The sequence below is a fragment of the Nycticebus coucang genome, chromosome 11 (genome assembly GCF_027406575.1).
Source record: "Nycticebus coucang isolate mNycCou1 chromosome 11, mNycCou1.pri, whole genome shotgun sequence".
In the NCBI taxonomy this organism is placed as follows: Eukaryota; Metazoa; Chordata; class Mammalia; order Primates; family Lorisidae; genus Nycticebus; species Nycticebus coucang.
Window position 1 is genome coordinate 18,446,973 of NC_069790.1, and position 21,717 is coordinate 18,468,689.

The following is a 21,717-nucleotide window of genomic DNA, read 5'->3' on the forward strand; positions in this document are numbered from 1 at the left end:
GCTATAATTGGGTTATAGCTTTCATATGAAAGCTATAAATTAGTTTCGTAGTAGGGTTGAGTACATTGGATACTACTCTTCCATTCTTGAGATACTTTGCTAAGAAGAACATGTTCCAGCTCCATCCATGTAAATGTGAAAGAGGTAAAATCTCCATCTTTCTTTAAAACTGCATAATATTCCATGGTGTACATATATCACAATTTATTGATCTATTTGTGGGTCGATGGGCACTTGGGCTTCTTCCATGACTTAGCAATTATGAATTGGGCTGCAATAAGCGTTCTGGCACAAATATCTTTGTTAAAGTGTGATTTTTGGTTTTCTGGATATATATCTAGGAGAGGAATTGTAGGATCAAATAGTAGGCCTACTTTTAGTTCTCTAAGTGTTCTCCAAACATCTTCCCAAAAGGAAAGTTTGCATTCCCACCACCAGTGTAGAAGTGTTCCCTTTTCTCCACATCCATGCCAACATCTCTGGTTTTGGGATTTTGTGATATGGGCTAATCTTACTGGAGTTAGTCTTAATTAGCAAAGTTTCTAGTAAGAAAGTTTCCCTGATAATTGAGCCACTGAGGACAGGAAGGCCAGACTGCCTTGACGCCACATGACCCCGTGAGAGAGGGAGAGGGAGCTCCATCCCAGGGCTGGGCCTTCAGCCAGCTGAGTTGAAGGAGGTGTAGGATTGAACACACCCCAGCACTCGCATGGCTCCTGACAATTTGGAAGGATGAAAGCTGCCTCAGGAGAGGTGGAAGCATATTGTCCTAATGTAGCAGAAAGGGTCAGAGACATATGATGCAGGATATCCACATGGGGGCTCCCAGCACTGGTTCACGTCCATTGTCAGTGATGCCATTGTCAGTCTGCAGCTAAAGGACACATGGGTGCTGTAGTTCATCACAAGTCCCTGCTCTACTCCATAGCCCTCTTCACATCGACTCTGATGGACACTAGAAAGTTTTTACACCAAAAATCCAACTAAGGAAACCCTTCTGGCATCCACAGGTAACCCAGCCATTACTTTTCAAGCTCTTGTGATAGAGGGGGAAAGAAAAAGCTGTGTCCAGTGGTGAGGCTGTAAAGAGGGTCCTGATCAAAAAAGGCCTTTCCGGCGGTGCCTGTGGCTCAAAGGAGTGGGGCGCCAGCCTCAAATGCTGGAGGTGGTGGGTTCAAACTTGGCCCCAGCCAAAAACTGCAAAAAAAACCCCAAAAAACAAAACAAAACAAACAAACAAACAAAAAACGGCCTTTCCACCAAGATAAGGGGTCTCCACTGTACTTTTAGATAGAAAAGAACCACAGGGGAAGTCCCACCAGATGTAAAATCCTTCTGGATTTTAAGACCTTTTTAACCATTTCTGTGAGTGGGGATATGGTCTGGGATGGACAATGGCAAAGTCCCAGGGATAAGGGGAGCCATGCAGCTGAGAGAGGAGAGTATCCATTCTGGGGGTGGAAGGACAAGAAGTGGGGCCAACACTGTCAGAAAGGCTTCCGCAGGCTGGGCCTCCTGGAACACGCCTGTGAAGCTCTTCCGGGTCTGTGCACTCTGGGTGCCTGCAGGGCTCAGCCTCCTCTCAGACTCAAGGAACCTGCCTGGGCCTAGTTGGGAGTGGGTGCTCAGTACCAGCTTATGAATTGACTGAATGAATGAATTAATGAACACAGGATGGCTTCATTCATTCACAGAACAGAGGGTGTGAAGATCCCGCAAAGGCTGACCATATGAGTCTGAATCCGGGTGGTGGCTGAGGGAATGAACAAGAGGCAGTAGCTTTAGCAAGCGCTTTGATGGGACTTGGGGTACCGACTACCAGTGGGGAGTGAAGGAGACCAATGAGGCATGAATGACTCGGAAGCTCTGACCCAGAACCCTGGAAATTGCACCCTATGGTAAGAAGATAAGAGGAAGAGCAGATTTTTCAGAGAGGACAACAAATTTGGTTTTGACACCATAAAGTTCTTTATTTATTTGTTAGAGAAGGGTTTTAATCCCTTGTAACAAGATTATCCATGTTTGTTACAAAAGCAAATATTAATATAACAATGAATGCTTTGAAATGCATTAAATTTATTTATTGAAATATAGATAAATTTTAGTAATACAGATTGTTTTCAGCATAATATAGATGTCACACATTTTTCTTGGTAACTAAGAAAGATAGATGGTCAGGTGAAACATAATAGTAGAAGAATCTAAGATATTGATAATAGATTTTATTATTAGAAGTCTCCCTAGCAAGAGACCATTTCAACACTATTTAACAGATGATGAAACTAAGGATGAGAGAGGCTAGCATTCTCTACTCCACAGGTATTTAGGGCACTGACCATGTGCCAGGCACTTGCTTGGTGCTAGGGATATAAAAGTAAACAGTACACAGTACCCATACTCAAAAAGCTTACAGCCAGGATAGTGGACGATGTCCAGGAAGCAGGAAGTTATCACACAGCTAATAAGTATTGTGGGAAATGCATGCTCTAGCTGTGAGGTGCGACTCATCCACCTTGGGAGCAGCTCTTGTGAGCTGACCTGGGAAGGAGGAGCAGAAGTGACATACATGTAGTGGCTGTGAAAGAGTGTCCCAGGAAGGCCAAGGTGAGGGCGAGAATAGTGCATTCAATCACCAAAGGAGCTAGAGTGCAGGGGAATTCTAGCCTTGGGCTTAGGAGACAATAGTCTCCTGACTCCCGTTCCATGCTATTGAGAAGAACTGCCTGTCAGTTTACATGTATGTGAAGATTCAGCACGTGTGTCAATACTCTTGCATAGAAAAATGGAAGCTTACACAGCTCACACTTCATCAGGCTCACACTTAACCAAACCCACTTTCTTAAAATATCTCTTTATAGGAATATGTATTTTTTATTATTGCCATCCATTACCTTCCAAAGTATTTATATCAATTGGGTTATGTTATAAAGCTCTTAAGTCTGAAAGGAATTTTAAAAGATCATTTTGTTGGTGGCCAAGGGAATGTGGGGACAGGGTGGGTGGAATGGGGAGCAGTCTGCTATTCTGATGCAGCAATAAAGGGTGACTTCTCTACAGAGAACGTCAGAATTCATAATAAAATTGGCCCAAATCATCCCATTTCTTATTCTCATCACCAATTCTGAACAAGGTCAGCAATAAAATACTCCTCCTGGGCCAAAGCCAAGTGCTCCCACTGCCCCCTGCCCACTTTGTATGGCACTGCACAGTGGACACACCTGCACAGGCAGAAAGCCCAGACCCCGAGAAGCTTGGGAAATACCTGAAGTGTCTGTATTAGCCATCTAGTCAGCGCATATTACCACATCCTCTCCATTCAATTTTATCTGTAAACATAGCTTGAGTGGTAAAATCCAACATACAAAAAATCCACATCAAAGTATATCTTCCTAAAATTCTATTTCTCTCCGGTGAAGTTTCTCACCCCAGACAGTCTCATGCCTGTTTCCAGCGGGGTCACAGGCAACTGACATCATGTGTTGTCACTTCTGCCTTCACGGACTCACCAGGAGCAGTCCTCACTCATCCTCTCTGCCTGGGCGGTCTGGCAGGTGTTTGGAGGGGTAAACACTGAGGGGTCTTTAATGCCCAGCTCTATGTCAAAAAACCGCGTGGACAATATCACACTGAAATTTTTGCTAAACGTTTCCTGGACAGGATAACAATCCTTGGCTGTGTAGATGCCAATCCAGGTTTCATCTATAAAAAGGAGAAAGTTGATTTTTAATAGAGAAGACAGGTAAAACAGTTGTATTTTTTATTGTGAAATAATATGCATTAAATTTACCATTCTAACCATTTTCAGGTGTTTGGTAGCGTTGCGTACATTCACACCATCATACAACCATCACTACCACACATCGCCAACCTTTTCATCTTCCCAAACTGAAAGGCTGTGCCCATTACACACACCAATTTCCCATTTCATCTTCCTTAGTCCCTGGCAACCACCATTCTACTGGCCGTCTCTGTGAATCTGAGGATCTCATGGAAGCAGAATCACACCACATTTGTCGTTTTATGACTGGCTTGATTTCTCTTAACATAGTATCCTCAAGGTTCATTCAGTTTGTAGCATGAGCAAGAATTCCCTTCCTTGTTAAGGATGAATTATTAATGCACGCCATTATGTGTATGTATACACACACACACACACACACACACACACACATACACACACAGACGGTGCCAAAAATGTGTACACATTTTAAGAAAGGAAAAAAGTGTATTAAAATTGCAATACTCGAAATGCACCAATAACAAAAGATGAATATATGTCATTATTTGAGTATTTCTTGTAATTGCAGCAATCAAATGTGACTTGAGTATTACAATTTTAATACCGTTTTTTCCTTTCTTAAAATATGTACACATTTTTTGGCACCCACTGGATATATAATGCATTTTATTTATCTGTTTGTCTGCCGAGAGACACTTGGGATATTTCCACTTTTGGGCTATTGTGAATAATGCTTCTGTGAACATGGGTATAAAAATATTTGTTTTATTCTCTTCACTACATTCTTGAAGGTATATTATTGGGGTGGGGAGAAGTGGAGTTGCTGGGTCACATGGCAATCCTAGGTTTACGTTTTTGAGGAACCACCACACTGTGTTACCAGCATGATGCCTGTGCATGTGAAACAGTCTTGGGATGGGCATATTGGCAGCAGGGCTGAGAGTGGCTTCCCATGAAAGAGGATGCCAGGACACTCCGAATAATGGGAGATTTGATCTCTACAACTTTAGGAAGTGACTGAGAAGAAACAAAAAGGAGACACTGATTCAAATGTTTGCCTTACAAAAGGCTGAATAGTATTCCAGGGTATAATCATTTGTGCCCTCATGTTAATCTGAAATAAAAATAAATTTAAGAAAAAGGAAAAGGCACCAGCCTTAGGGTGATCACAAAGTAAAAACAAGGCTAAGCCCACAACAGCCAGACTAGCAGAAACGTCCAGATGGCATTAGAAAATGGGGAAGGGTGTTTCAAATACTTGGGTCCTATTGCCACATAATTAACAAGGCAACGTGGCCACCTAATGGGGGCTTTGAACAACTTATAATTTCCCCTAACAACTAACAACTAAGTCTATTACGGACAGACTTTTTTTCCCCAACATGAGTCCTGGGCACAATGTTCAAATCCTTCTTTTCATCCTTACAGGATCTAGCTGACTTTCTGTTGGACCACTCTTGGACAGTGATCTGCTCCTGGGGCCCCCCGATGGAGTACTGATCTTCAAAGGTGGAGTTCAGAGGAATGTCGAGAGGATCCCAGGGTTCCGTCAGGGTGATCTTTGAGCACTGTTTGGTGGCTTGTTCAATCTGAAACATCACTCCATCCTTATAGAGCAAAATATATTCAAATAATCTGAAAGACAGGTTAAAACAAACTAGTTTAGGACTTTATGTTAACTTATTTTATTTTATTTTATTTTATTTTTTTATTTTTTTGAGTCAGAGTCTCACTCTGCTGCCCTAGGTAGAGTGCTGTGGCATCAGCCTAGCTCACAGCAACCTTAAACTCCTGGGTTCAAGCAATCCTCTAGTCTCAGCCTCCTGAGTAGCTGGGACTATAGGCACCTGCCACAATGCCTGGCTAAGTTTTCTATTTTTAATAGAGAAGGAATTTCACTCTTGCTCAAATTGGTTTTGAACCCATGACCTCAGGGATCCTCCCACCTTGGCCTCCCAGAGTGCTGGGATTACAGGCATGAGCTTCCTCATCTAACTCCAAACATTATGTTATTTATAGTTGTTGTTTTGTCATTTAACTTGTTTGTTTTTTTTTTTACCAGTAAAAAGGCTAAAGGCCATTGATATAAATTACTTTTAAAATAGAAAAAAATGGCAAAAAATAATTTGTTTGTGAGGCAATCATTTTAGAAACACACTAAATACATAAATACAGCAGCCCAGTTTATGGACGAGATGGGTGTCTGAGAAGAAATTTAGGTAGGATTGGTATGTAAATTGGGTCCCTAATGAAATTCCTCATGAATAGTGGGCACAGAGTAATAATGATTATAACAGTACTATAATGACTTGTGTAGTAATAATAATACAGTTTAATATTGTAACAATAATAAACTCTTGTACTGTAAGAAGTCACAGAAACTGTTGTGCTTTTTCTTTTATTTTTATTTATTTATTTTTTGTTGTTGGGGATTCATTGAAGGTACAATAAGCCAGGTTACACTGATTGCATTTGTTAGGTAAAGTCCCTCTTGCAATCATGTCTTGCCCCCAGAAGGTGTGGCACACACCAAGACTCATGTTGTCATTAAATAGGAGAAATTTCAGAAACAAACACTAAAGGTTAACACTCAATCTTGCATCACTGCTAATCTAATAAGAATGTTAAGCTTATAGACCTTCTAACCAAGTCAACAGTAACCTTTTCATCTCCGTCATTCATCCACTATACTGCTTAGTAATAACTGATGCCTTCACTGGAGCAAGCCTTTCACACCTCCCATAATTCTCACTTTATAGATGTTCTGATAGTAATGGTCAAAATATAATCATGCTACTTAATGGTACAGATACATTCTGAGAAATGCATTTGTCTTTTTGTGAATATCATAGAGTGCACTTCCACAAACCTAGATGGTACGGCCTACTACACACCTGGCCCACAAGGTATAGCCTAGCACTCCTGAGTACAAGCCTGCACTGCGCGCAACTATAACACAATGTAACGCCATGTAAGCATTTGTGTGTGCAAACATATCCAAAACATAGAAAAGGTAAAGTAAAAACATGGTATGAAATATTAAAAAATTATACACTTGCATAGAGCACTTATAGGAGCTTTACTCAAAAGGCACTTAACAAGTGCCATTCAGGTAAGTGAATGGTGCTCGCAGGACTGGAAGTGGCTCTGGGAGAGTCAGTGAGTGTGGAGTGAATTTGAAGGCCTCAGACATCACTGCACACTACTGCAGACGTCATAAACACTGCACACCTGGGTTACATTTCATTAATTTTTAAAAATCTTTCTTCAGTATAAATTAACCTTAGATTTCTATAACATTTCTACTTTATAATCTTTAATTTTTTTTAACTTACTGACACTTTTATACTAACACTTAGCTTAAAATATAAGCACATTGTACAGCTACACAAAATATTTTCCTTATATACTTACCTATGAGATTTTTCTATTAAAAAATATTTTTTACTTTTTAAACATTTTGTTAAAAATTAAGACACAAACATACACATTAGCCCAGGCCTACTCAGGCTGAGGATTATAGCTGTCACTGTCGTCCACCCCCACATTCTATCCCACTGCAAGGAGTTCAGGGGCAACAACAGGTATGGAACTATCTTTGCCTATGATACTAGTGCTTTCTGAACACTCCCGAAGGACCTTGCTGAGGATGTTTTATATACAGTTAACTTGCTTTTCTTACAATTAGAAGGAAACTCTAAAATAACAATAAAAACTATGGTATAGAAAATACATAATCCAATAATGTAGTTATTTATCATCCATATCAAGTATTAATGTACCAGACATAACTGTCTAGTGAGTCTAGCAGCTAGACTTTGATATGTCTGGTAGTATAGTTGGTTTGTTTATACCACAAACATATAATGTGTTGAGCTCTGATGTTATGAGGGCTGTAACATCATTAGGTAATAAAAATGTTTCAGCTCCATTATAATCTTACGGGATCACTGTCATATATATTGTCCATTACTGGCAAAAATGTTATGATGTCCATTACTGTATTAATAGTAGTAATACTATGCTTTACATTTCTTTGAGCTAGTATGGAAATAGAAACATGACCTCATTTTATATATTTAGATATATCCTGCTTATTTCAGAAAATATTTGAAATACCTTACAGGGATAAAAAAAAATAATAACCCAGACACATAACCTTTAGAAGTAGAAGTGAAAATATTAAGAAAAGTAAGTGTTCATTTTATGAGATATTGCTCAGAAATGGGGCTAACTTCTCACAATAAGCACATAAAAATGTTAGCCTGTTGAAGGAGTGTGGGGTTGGACTGTCCCTGCTTTCTCACAACCAGTTAAGTCCTTGGCACATGAGGGCCCAAATACTCGCTGGTGGGATACAGAAACATTAACACAACTTTTTGAACATAGTTCATTTGTGTATACAGGAATTATTGTGATACTTTTAATAACAAGCGGACCACCCACAGAACAAGTTGTCTTCACTGTCCTTCTCACCGTCAACAACATCATCATCCCAAGTTCCAGGTGTGGAGACTGGGAAGTCATTGTCAGCTTTTGCTGAGACTCCAGTTGTGAGCTCCTCAAACTGCTGCCCTTGAGCATTTGCAGTTGTGTACAAGGTAGAGGGCGGGGGGGTGGGGGGGGAGGGAAGAGCTTCATTCTTGAGACTAATGCCCACACCCCTCAAGTTCACAGGATTACAGAGTGTTATCCTAGGAGCCATGTTTGTCACACATGACCTCGCCACCCTCATCAGGGTTTATTGGACCAGAGGGGAGACAATAAGTTTCTCTCCCTTAGACATGAGGAATTGCAAGCAAGGTCTACTCGTTAGCCCCTTTGTGTGGCTGGACATGTCTTAGTAAATTCAGAAGCCGAGGGAAGCTATTTTCTATCCTGTGAACAGAGAAAGAGTAAAGAATGAAGCAGAGGGAAGCTTGAGTAAACTGGGAGTCCAGCAGATGTTCACTTGCTGAGTCCCTTCTTTTCTGAGGAGCTGCTTTGAGCCCCCCACCTCCCACAGTTATGCGCTTCCTTTTTTCTAACAAACCTTCCCTTTCTGGGCTCGCAAAGCTTTGTGCTACTCATGACCAGAACTCCTTTCTGACAGAGCTGAGGAATCCAGGGCTCCATTCCAACACAGCAGTTCTGGGAAGGGCACAGCACTGCCCTCTGGCACCAGGGGCCACCGCTGCCTGGTCAGACATCTGCAGAAGAAGGGCGAGGATAGCAGGAAAGGAACTCTGATTGCTTCAGTAGTGCCCTGAGGCCAGCTCTGCTAATGTACAGGAGTAAATTTTAATTTTACAATGAGAATTCTAGACCTGAAACAATCATTACAAAATGTTAAGATTTGTTAAATCTGGGTGGTCTGAACACTGTTTTTTATGATGTTCTCTGTACTTTCAAAATATTTAATTTTTTAGAAAGTGGGAATTATCTGATACTGAGGTTATGTTGACTGTGCCTTGAGTAAAACAGAAAATAATTTAATGGGAAGCAAAATAGAACCTATAATTCATTTTTCATAATCTCGTGGATATAAATGTGAGTACCATTCCATGACAAATTTTAGAAATTTAGATTTTACTCACGCTGTGTTGGCTTGTTTGTTTACATGAGCATATTAACAGTTAGGATGTAAGTTTCTCCAGCACACATAGGATACAGGACCTGAAGATTCATAGTGACAGGAGGCCAAACCACAGCGATCCACCACGGTGGAGTTGAAACACTGGGTGAGGATGCTGTGTGGGTAATAACCCTTGGATAGGAAGGATTAAGAAACTTCAACAGAAACTGGATCCTTGAAGCATGATCAAAACCTGGCTCTGATATGGAGGAAGCTGTGAGGATGGGAGGTGCACACTGCACCCCCGGGGTTCAGTCAGGGTAGGTGAAGTGCTGGAACCGGTGTGGAAGAAAAGCGGGAAGACCAGCCCTGGGTCAACAACAGCAGGCGAACTTCACCTTCCTGCTGGCGAGGCACCAAGCAGAGCACAGCTCCCTGGGAGGGACAGGCAAGAGTTTCCACAAGGGAAATTAGCTGTGAGCCAGGGCAAGCTGGTCAGGCCAGGCCAAGGGGTCAGAAGGCCAAGCTCTCCATGGCAACCACAATGCAGAGGAGGGCCATGGCTTACTTGCATTCACCACTGGGGACAAAGGGTTTTTATTGCTTTTAGCAAAATTCTCAGACTGCACTGACAATTTCTATTGTTTTCTAAAAATTTATTTTTCTAGATATTAGGCCCTACCATCTCCATGTTTTCTAAAACACTGAAAATCTTCAGAAGTTTTATTCCTCTTAAAAGTTATAAAACTGATAACATATTCAATGTATAAAAAATTCAATTGAGAAATGGGAAGGAAAGTAAAAATTTCCCAGTAACTCTAACTTACAGAAATAACAACTCTCTGTGTGTGTCTATACGTGTATTCTTCTAAGTACATCTCTATGCACATATGGATTTTAATATTTTTTATTTTTTAATTGTGATAAAATCTACATCACATAATATTTACCATCTTAAGCATTTTAAAACATACAGTTCAGTGGTGTTAAAAACATTTGTATTGCTGTACCTCTGGTCTCCAGGACAGAACTCTCACACAATTGAAACTTCATACATATTAAACAATAATTCCCCCTTCCTTCCTCTCCTCAGCCACTAACAGCCACCACTCCACTTTCTGTCTCTGTGGGTTTGATTCCTCTAGGCATCTTGTAAGTGGAATCATACAATATCTGTCCATTTGTAACTGCCTCATTTTAGTTAATATGATGTCCTCAAAGTTCATCAATGTAGATTGTATCAGAATTACCTACTTTAAGGCTGAGTCATATTTCATCGTATGATATGCCACATTTTGTTCATCATTCATCCACTGATGGACACTTGAATTGTTTCCACCTTTTGTCTATTATGAATAACACAGCTTTGAACATTGGTGTACAGCTATTGTATTGGCTTTTCAATTTGTGTACTATACACAGTTTACAAAAATGACTGGATATTATTTATTTCTTTTCTAAACTGCATTTTAAATTCAACAATTTGTCCATGACAGCCTTGGAAGTCAAGAAATAGAGATCTATGGGATCCTATCTTCTTAATTTTTTATCATAAAATATTTTAAATATGCACAAGACATGAAGAATTAGGACAATGATCACCTTTATGTCTACCACCTAGACAATCCAGTTCTTTACATTTTGCCATATTTACTTTATCTATTTTCTAAATATTTCTTAAAAACAAAGATTTCTTGCAACATGGGCACAACCCTATTATTACATCTAGGAAACTAAAATTTATTCCCTAATGCCAGCTAAAATCTGTTGCATATTCAATTGGTCTCCAAAATACATTTTAAAGCTGGTTTTAAAAATCATAATCTAAGTTTCAGGCATTTATACTTGATTGTATCTCTATTAAAAATCTGGAACAGTACTCTTACCTTTTTAAATTTAATGTTTTATTAAATCATAACTGTATACATTTGTGGGGTACAATATGACGATTTGATATACAGTGTGGAATGCTTAAATCGAACTGATTAACATAAACATCACCTTACTTACTTGATTTTTGTGGTAAGACATTTATAATTTACTCTTATTTATTTTGAAATATACCTTTGCATTGTGCACTTTAGGTGAGATCCCTCCTCCCACCCATCGCCCTCCCTTTCCCTTTCCCCTTCCCCTCTCCCTCCTCTCTCCTTTGTCTTATTAGGCTATATTTGTGTTTTATCATTGGAATGAGAGTACAAGTGTTTATATATTGGTTTCATAACAGTATTGAGTATATTGGATACTTTTTCCCCCATTCTTGAGATACTAAGAATATGTTACAGCTCCATCCAGGTAAACAAAAAAGATGTAAAGTCACCATCTTTTTATGGCTACATAATATTCTGTGGTATACATATACCAAAATTTGTTAATCCATTCAGGGTTGATGGGCATTTAGGCTGCTTTCATGACTTGGCAATTATGAATTGGACTGGAATAAACATTCTGCTGCAAATGTCTTTGTTGTAAAATGATTTTTGTTCTTCTGGATAGATACCTAGTAATGGGATTGCGAGATTAAATGGAAGGTCAACTTTTAGTTCCTTGAGAATTCTCCATACTTCTTTCCAAAAAGAGTGTATAAGTTTGCACCAGCAGTGTAGAAGTGTTCCTGTCTCACCACATCCACACCAATACCTGCAGTTATGGGACTTTTGATGTGGGCTAATCTCACTGGAGTTAGGTGATGTCTCAAAGTTGTTTTGATTTGCATTTTTCTGATGTTTAAAGATGTTGAGCATTTTTTAGGTGTTTGGCCATTTGCCTGTCATCTTCAGAGAAGTTTCTTTTCAAGTCTCTTACCACAAAGAAATGGGGTTGTTTGTTCTTTTCTTATTGATTAATTTGAGTTCTATGTAGATTCTAGTTATCAGACCTAGTTGGAATCATAACATGTTAAATAGGGATTCTTTTGTCCAATGCATGTTTTTGTTAGACTTATCATAGATCAAATGATGATATGCGGCTGGGTTCATCTCTAGATTCTCTATTCTATTCCATATAGCTACAGCTCTATTTTCATGCCAGTACCATGCTGTTTTGATTACTATAGATTTGTAGTATAACTTGAATTCTGATAGCGTGATGCCTCCAGATTTGTTTTTATTTCTAAGTATTGTATTGGCTATTTGGGCTTTTTCTGATTCCATATAAAATGAAGTACTATTTTTTTCAATTTCCTTAAAGTATGACATTGGTGCTATGTTCGGGATTGCATTAAATCTGTAAATTGCTGTAGTATGAACATTTTAACAATGTTAACTCTTCCCAGTCATGAGCATAGTATGTTTTTCCATTTGTTAATACCTTCTACTATTTCTTTTTTCGGGGTTTCATAGATCTCTTTATAGAGAGCTTTCATCTTCTTTGGCACTACTGTAAAAGGAGCAGAATCTTTTATTATATTTTCAGCTTAACTATTGTTAGTATATATAAAAGCTACTGATTTGTAGTTATTGATTTTATATCCCGAGAGACTGTTATATTCCTTAATCACTTTTAAGAACTTTATAGTTGAGTCCCTGGAGTTTTCCAGGTATAAAATCATGTCATCTATGAAAAGCAAGGGTTTGACCTCTTCCATCCCTTTTGAATACCCTAGATATCCTTCTTTTGCCTGATTGCAATGGCCAGGACTTCCAGTAGTATGTTTAATAGCAGTGGTGACAATGAACATCCTTATCTAGTTCCAGATCTGAGTGGAAATGTTTTCAATTTTACTCCATTCAATATGATATAGGTAGTGGGTTTGCTGTACATGGCCTTTGTCAATTTAAGAAATGTCCCATCTAAGCCTATTTTCCTAAGTATTCTAATCATGAAAGGATGCTGGATATTATGAAAGGCCTTTTCTGCATCAATTGATAGAATCATATGGTCTTCATTTTTGGTTTTATTTATATGGTGTATGATATTTATAGATATACGTATGTTGAACAAAACTTGTAACCCTGGGATAAAACTAACTTGATCATGATGTACAACTTTTTTGATGTGTCACTGAATTCTGTTTGCTAGGATCTTGTTGAATATTTTTGCATCAATATTCATTAATGATACTGGTCTGTAATTTTCTTTATTTGTTGGGTCCTTTCCTGGATTGAGGATCAAGGTGATATCTGCTTCGTAGAATGTGTTGAGGAGGATTCCTTCCTTTTCTAAGTTTTGGAAGAGGTTATGTAATATAAGTACTAGTTCCTCTTTGAAAGTTTGGTAGAATTCTGAGGTGAAACAATCTTGTCCTGGGCTTTTGTGGGGGTAGATTTTTTTATAGTTGATGCTATTTCAGTGCTTGATATAGTTCTATTTAAAATTTCTAATTCTTTCTGGTTAACTTTAGGAAGGTGGTGTGTTTGCAGTTATTGGTCCGTTTCCTCCACATTTTCATCTTTCTGAGTATAGAGTTTTTTGTAGTAATCATTGAGGATTTTTTTTGAATTTCAGTGGTATCTGTTATTTTCCCTTTGTCATTTCTGTTGAAGTTATTAGATATTTTACTTTTTTGTTTCTGGTTAGTCTAGCCAGAGGTTTATAAATTTTATTAATCATTTCAAAGAAAGAGCTTTTTGATCTTCCAAATGATTCTTTTGTTTTCAATTTCACTTAATTCTGCTCTAATTTTGGTTATTTCTTTCTTCTGGTGGGTTTGGGGTTGGATTGATCTCCCTTTTCCATCCCTTTCCCAGTTGCTTAAGATGGGATACTAGGTTACTGACTTGTTCTCTTTCTGATTTCTTGATGAAGGCTTGTAATGCTATACATTTCCCTCTAAGGACTGCCTTTGCAGTATCCCATAAGTTTTGATAGCTTGTGTCTTCATCATAATTTTGTTCCAAAAATCTTATTTCCTTTTTAATCTCGTGTAGCTGTAATTTAGTCTAAGGTTATTTGGTTTCCATAAGTTTGTTTGAGAATGAGATTTCTGTTGCTGTTGAGTTCAACTTTTATTCCATGATGGTCCAAGAAGTTACTAGGAATAATTTCTATTCTTTTAAATTTGTTGAAATTAGATTTGTGTCCTAAGATATGATCAGTTTTGGAGGATGATCTATGGGCTGATGAATAGAATGTGTATCTAGTTTTATTAGGATTAAATGTTCTGTAGATGTCTGTCTAGATGATTTGTTCTAGGATCAAGTTTAAGTACCATATGTCTTTATTTAGTTTCTTTCTTTTTTTCTTTCTTTTTTTTTTGAGACGAAGTCTCACTATGTTACCCTCAGTAGAGTGTTGTGGAGTCACAGCTCATAGCAACATCAAACTCTTGGACTTAAGTGACTGTCTTGCCTCAGCCTCCCAAGTAGCTGGGACTACAGGTGCCTGTTACAATGCATGGCTATTTTTTTGTTATACTTGTCATTGTTGTTTAGCAGGCTTGGGTGGGGTTCAAACCCGCCAGCCCTGGTGTATGTGGCTGGTGCCCTAACCATTGAGTAATGGGTGCCAACCCTGTTTAGTTTCTTCTTGGAGAATCTATCCAGAACTGCCAAAGGGGCATTGAAATCCCCAAGTATTATAGTTCAGGAAGATATCATATTGTTCAGATCAATTAGGGTTTGTTTTATAAATCGAAAAGCAACCAGGTAGGGTACATAAATGTTAATTACTGAAATTTCTTCATGTTGAATGTTTCCCTTGAAAAATATGTAGTACCCATCTTGTCCTTATTTAGTTGGCTTAAATCCAATTGTATCTGCCAATAGGATTGCAACCCTTGCTTTTTTTCTGATTTCAATTTGCCTGTATTTAGACATCCATCCCTTCACCCTGAGTCTTGTTTTATCCTTTAAAGCAAGATGAGTCTCTGACAGATACCTGGCCTGAGTTTTTGTAGCCAGTGAGCCAGCCTGTGCCTCTTTAGAGGAGAATTTAAGCCATTTACATTAATTGAGAGAACTGATAGGTATGATAGTGTTTTAACTCCCCACTATTAATGCTGCTAACTTTGATCACCAAGAAATGTGGTAATACCATATGTCTCTGTTATAAAGTGTTTCCTTTTTTAATTAGCAAGCAATTGGTGAGTGATAACCTTGTGATTCTGGGAATACCCTACTACCTAATAACCATCACCTAGTAGTTTTGGTAAAATCATTTCCTGAATCCATTACTTCACTGGGAGATGGTATAATAATAGCAATGTTATACCAATTATATCTATCTATCTTAACCTATTGAGTACCACTTTAGACTCATGGATTTTTATTTATTTAGCATATGACAAACCATTAATGATATTTTTTAAATGCTCAATTGTCCCAAGTTTGGGACCAGATACTCATTCACATTTGAGTGTTTCCTGACTGTTTGTGGCACAAGGTGTCCCAGGCTCACCTTGGCCTTTCCTTCTTGGACTTTCCAGATCTGAACTCAGCCATTTCTCTAAGGAATGCTGTTTATACTTAGTGGAGAAACATCAACCAACATCAAGGCACTAGATATGCTCATGGTTATTGGGATGTCACTGCTTTGAAGGCCTTTCTATGATCAGCACTCCCTAATATTTTAAAAACATCATTAGTTCTCATCGATATTTCCAATTTAAATTTAACATTTTAGGTTTTGCCACATGATTTTTTATTTTGTATTTATATATCTTTTCTCTTAAAAATCATGCTTTCTAAAGACATTAGCAAATTTACTTATTTCCTTTATCTTATAATACATTTGAAATAAAAACTTCCAAACTATTATAAATAATAAAACCGTTGGGTGAAGTTGAAGATTTCATTACAGCTCTTCTTGTCCTTAGAATATTTTTCACTAAGATTTACAGTCAGTACTGTGTTAAAAATTCACTTACAAAAAGCCTATTCTCTGTGTGGTTATGGTTCCAAATTGATACATCAATTGGTAGGTTTGTTCCAATTCAGGGACTTTATAATTTCCCTCTTATTTTAATTTTATTATGATTTTATGACTTAATTTTATTATGATTTTTTCCCTCACCCTTTGATTAGGTCTTTAATCAAAATAAACTGACAAAAAGTATTTGACTTTTATGGAATAAACAAATTTATTTATTCATTTATTTTTATTTTTATTTTTTTTTTTTGTAGAGACAGAGTCTCACTGTACTGCCCTCGGGTAGAGTGCCGTGGCATCACACGGCTCACAGCAACCTCTAACTCTTGAGCTTACACGATTCTCTTGCCTCAGCCTCCCGAGCAGTTGGGACTACAGGCGCCTGCCACAACGCCCGGCTATTTTTTTGTTGCAGTTTGGCTGGGGCTGGGTTTGAACCCGCCACCCTCGGCATATGGGGCCAGCGCCCTACTCACTGAGCCACAGGTGCCGCCTGGAATAAACAAATTTAATAGGGCGGCACCTGTGGCTCAAAGCAGTAGGGCGCTAGCCCCATTATGAGAAGTAGCGGGTTCAAACCCAGCCCTGGCCAAAAAAATAACAAAAAGACAAAAACAAATTTAATAGCCTGTGCAGCAGACTCATTTTTCTCTGTGGTAGATTTCTACTGGCTTCTTGGTATCTGCCATCAAACGCTTCTTCTGCTGCTTTCTCTCTCTCTCTCTCTCTCTCTTTTCTGGTTTATATGAGGGCACATACAATGAGGTTACATGATTTGCATCTGTAGGGTAAAGTACAAAGTCTGAGTTGTAATTGACACCTCCACCCAGGAGGTGTGTCATATATCCCTACATTGTACTAAATAGGTGGAAACTAATGGAGTCCCCTATCGCCTACTGCCTGCTCGAATTTAATTGTGCTTTTGTTCTCTCATGTGGACCTAGTTGTTAATCTATTTGCAGATTAGTACTGAGTACATTGGATACTTGCTTTTCCATTCTTATGATACTTTACTAAAAAGTATGTTCTTCAACTTTATCCAGGTAAACAAAATAAAAGGTGCAAAATTTCCATCTTTTATGGCTAAATGGTATTCCTGGTTTACATATACCATAGTTTATTAATCCATTCATGGGTTGATGGGCACTTGGGTCATTTCCACATCTTTGCAATTATAAATTGAGCTGCTATAAACTTTTGAGTGCAAATGTCCAAATGGTAAAATTATTTTCTTTCTTCTGGGTAGATATCTAGTAATGGATTATAGGATCAAATAGCTCTTTGAGGATTTCAAAAAGGCTATACTAATTTGCAATCACACCAATAGTGCATAAGTGTTCCCCTCTCCCCACATCTATGCCAGCATCTGCAGCTTCTTAACACCTACAGCCTTCTTTATTTTCATTCCAACCATAGGCTTCTTTCCTGCAACCTTTGTCTCATCTGATTTGGCCTCTAGCACTGCAGCGTCTTATCCACCCACAGTTCGTGGTTCCTGGCCTGGTGAAGAATGGTGTTCTGATACGTGGTTTTTGTTTATGTGTTTAGCTTCAACATGAATCTCAGACTTTTCAGGGCATTCCTCTTTAGGACTGGGATGAATTTTCTTGTATGGCGCATGATGAGCTCTTTGGGTTTCTGGGCTTTTCACGATTCTGCTAAGATCTGTATTGATCACCTTGTGCACTGGAAGGTTGTAATTACTCTTGAGGGAAACAACTTTACTCTGTGCCATATAATGCATTTAATTTCCAGAGAGCACTTTCAGTCCAAATGAAGAAACATCTCAAATGCCAACCAGGAGTTTCTGAGGCCCTTTATGACAATACTGTCTTCTTTATAGATGGTACACCGTCCGCTGTGCTGAACCTGATTATGGTTTCTCATTTTGCCTTTGCTAACTTTCCTTCACTGAGAGGCATAGACCTTTCCAGGCCTTAAGTTTCCTAAGAAGCAAAGCAACCTCTCTGGTTTTCTTGTAGTCTTTAACTTTGTCTTCAATCACCAAAGGAATCTTAGGAACTTCCTCAACATGGTGACCTATAGGCATGACCAGCACTGGAAACACCAGTGCAGCCAGATAAGAGAAGATTAAACAGGGCTTTTGGGTTGTGTTGACTCTGTGGCACCAATAGTGCTGGGTTTTGGTTGGTGCAAACATGCAGCCTCCAGGACACAAATTTCCAGTAGCACCCTAGCCAGCCAACTCTGGGAATTCACACCACAGTTCTGCCAATACTCTAAAACTCACACTGTCTGACAACCTGCTGATTTACTGGCAACATAGGGACGTCTGTTGTTTTTGCACAAGTTGATGCGATCAAAGTTCACAATATTTCCCATTAATCCCCCTCCCTCCACCTACACCTGTGGTGCATCTTACAAGGGTATATGTGAATCCTAGTAAATGTGGAATGTAAAGGTCTCAGCAAAGTAACTAAGAAAATGCTATGAAAGCTATGTTAACTAGTGTGATGAAAATGTGTCAAACGATCTATGAACCAAGTGTATGGTGCCCCATGATCATATTAATGTACACAGCTATGATTTAATAAAAATAAAAAAAAGGGGGGGGAAGTTCACAATATTTGATTGAATGGGAGTCCTGAACACAGCAGGAAAAGTGACATTTTTGCCAAGTCCCCTCTTCAGATCACATCAGTTATCAGTGGTGGAGCGTAAGCCATGGTGGGAAGAGGAAAAGTCCACACGCCCAACCGTTTAGCAGCTCCTACAGTAAAGTTGATTTCATTTTATTATTCAAATATATAAAAATGTTTGTTTCAAAATTTAAAATGATATAAAAGAGCACACTGAAGGAAGTCTCCCTTCCATACCTGTCTCCTCTCCCCATTCCTTGTGGTCCTGCAGTAACACTTTTCACCTGCTTCAATTTAATTTTTCATGCAAGTCTTTTGACAAAAATAAGCAAATACATACATAAATTCTATTTCCCTCTCTTCTTTAGGGAAAGGTAGCATGCTATCACACTTTTCTATACTTTGCTTTCTCTACTTTCAATTAATACATAGAGATTGTTCTTCTTCTTTTTTATGGCTACATAAGAGTTTAGTATGTAAATAGTATTATTTATTCATCTAATCTCCTGCTGATAAACAGTGGGTTGTTTCCATTCTTTTGGTATTAACAAAAATGCTACAGTGAATAATCTTGTGCTTGTGCTGTTTTGGATGCATATATTTAAGGTAAGTTACTAGATGTGGAATTGCAAGTATTAGATGAAAAAGTAAAAGCTTTTGTGATTTTGTTAAATATTACCAGATTTCTCTCCTTAACCTTATACTATTTTGCACACCCACAGCAATACATGACAGTGCCCTTTATTTTTTATAGTCTTGCCAACAGAGCATGTTGTCCAACTTGAACTTGTGCCAGTTTGCTAAGTAAGACATGGTATATAACTTTTGTGTTGTTTAAAGAACTTTTTTCTTTATAATGTCCATGCAATAGATTGCATAAATCTAAAGTGTAAAGGTTGAGAAAGTTTATGAAGTGAACAATCTGATAGACCCCTTCACCCTCCTCCCCTCACCCAGTCATTACTTTCCCAAAGAGCAATGTAGTTTTAATTTGCCTTCACTCAGTATAGTTGACTGAGCAAATTTTCATATGTTTTAGCACCATCCAACTATATTCTTCTGCGAACTGACTGTCATTTATCTGCACATCAGATTTTTGTTTTTCCTTCCCAATTCTATATAGCTCATTAATTAATTAGCCTTTTGTAGCTGATAAAAGCTACAGATAGTTTTTCTCTGCTATTTATTGACTTTAAATTTTTCCTATAATGCAAAGCATTTTACATTTTTAAAAGCCAAATTTCTTTTATTGTTTCTGGAATTTGTCATCCTTAGAAAAATTGTTCCTACTGTCATGTTATAAAGGAATGTACCTATGTTTTTTTTTTATTATCCTAATGTGGTTTTATTTTGTTTACATTTAAATATTTAACCTAGTTGGAGTTTATTTTTAATCATGGGTGTGAGATATGGATTCAATTTTATCTTTTCCCAGTTGATCTGAAGCCATCAATTAAAAGTACATCTTGCGGTGCCCAGTGGCACTCACCTTTATAAGCCCAGATAATTGGGAGGCTGAGGTAGGAATCCTTCTTTCCCCAGTGATTTGAGATGGCACATTTATCACATACCCAATTTCCAGACATATAGGGATCTATTTAAGAGGTATTTTATTCCCTTGAATTCTTTGAATTGCCTATTCATGGACCCGTATCACATCATTTTAATTACGGAAACTTAATAGTGTTTCAGTATCTGGTCAAATTTACTGGTCCTCCTATTGTTTCTTTTTCTAGGGTTTTCCTAGATATTTCCCTTTGAAATTAGGATCAACTACTTAGCTAAAAAAAATGCTTTTGGCATTTTTACTGGGATTGAACTAAATTTATATATCAACATAGGAAGAATTAATATCTAATGATATTGAGTTATCCTATCATTCCCGCCCCCCAAAAAAAAATCTGTCCATTTTTTTCAAATCTCATTTCATGTCTTTTTGTAAGTGTTTCAGGAATGTTTAAAATTTTGCCTATACACATTTTCCACATTTCCTATAAATTTATTCAGTTTATCTTTTCTTTTTGCTGTTTGTAAAAAAAAAAATAAAAGAACATCTCTTCCATTATCTGTTATAATTTCTAGCATGTTATCATTTGTATATTTGAAGACTATCAATTTTTCATGTTAATTTTATATGTGACCACATAACTGAATTCTCTTATTGTTTAAATTAGTTTTATTTTTAGATCTTTTGTGTTTTCCAGGTATATTGTATCCATATCACTGACAGAGAAAGCTTTTAACTCCTCTAATTTTCATGCCTCTATCTATTTTCTCTTCTCTGATTATACTGGGTAATAAATCTAACACAAAATTAAATAGAATGAAGGTAATGGGCATCCTTGTCTTCTTGAGTTTAATGAAAAGGGGGTATGGATTCAACATTAAGTAAATTAAAATATATACAAATGTTATCAAGCTAAGGAAGCACCCATCTTTTCCTATTAAATCCTTTATATTAGGAAAGTTTGTTAAATTTTCTCAATTGCCTTTCTGGAAGACTAAAGATATGATCACAGGATTTTTTTTTGTACATGTTGATGGAGTTCCTAAAATTGAACCATCCTTGAATTCCTGGAATAAACCTCACTTGACCATAATGTGTAATTCTTTTACTATGTTGGTAGACTCAGTTTGCAGTTTAGGAATTTGTACTCAATTGATTATATCAATACTCATAGTGAGTATTTCATAAGATACTACTTTATCTTTATAAGTATATTTTATAAGATACTACTGTTTCCCAAAACACTACACTGGAATTTCTTACTCAATGTGGAGCTTTATTAATTTCTTTGCATTAGAGAAGGTACTAAAAGTTTACCTTACTGTTAAAAGGAGGGATAAAACTTTTGTGTTTATTTTCTTATTTCATCATAAGGTTTACAGACAACATGAAGGGCATTATTAAAAAGTTTAGGTCGAGGAATCAAAGTTCCCAGTTTTCTACTGATGAGCTATATGATCATAATTTTAATCTCCCTATTTCTCATATGTAAAGGCAAACCAAAATTTTG

At 37.7% G+C, this 21,717-nt stretch overlaps 1 protein-coding gene across 1 annotated transcript in view; it reads right to left on the minus strand.

Moving 5' to 3' along the window:
* Nucleotides 1–1,954: 1,954 nt before the first annotated feature.
* The window catches only part of EPDR1 (ependymin related 1), a 38,017-nt gene continuing 18,254 nt past the window's right edge, over nucleotides 1,955–21,717 (minus strand). Inside the window, exons 2-3 of the mRNA XM_053553545.1 lie at nucleotides 5,166–5,374; nucleotides 1,955–3,699 (exon numbers count right to left, since the gene is read on the minus strand). Coding sequence (XP_053409520.1) covers nucleotides 3,503–3,699; nucleotides 5,166–5,374 — 406 coding nt within the window. The 3' untranslated portion in view covers nucleotides 1,955–3,502. The remainder of the gene's footprint in view (nucleotides 3,700–5,165; nucleotides 5,375–21,717) is intronic.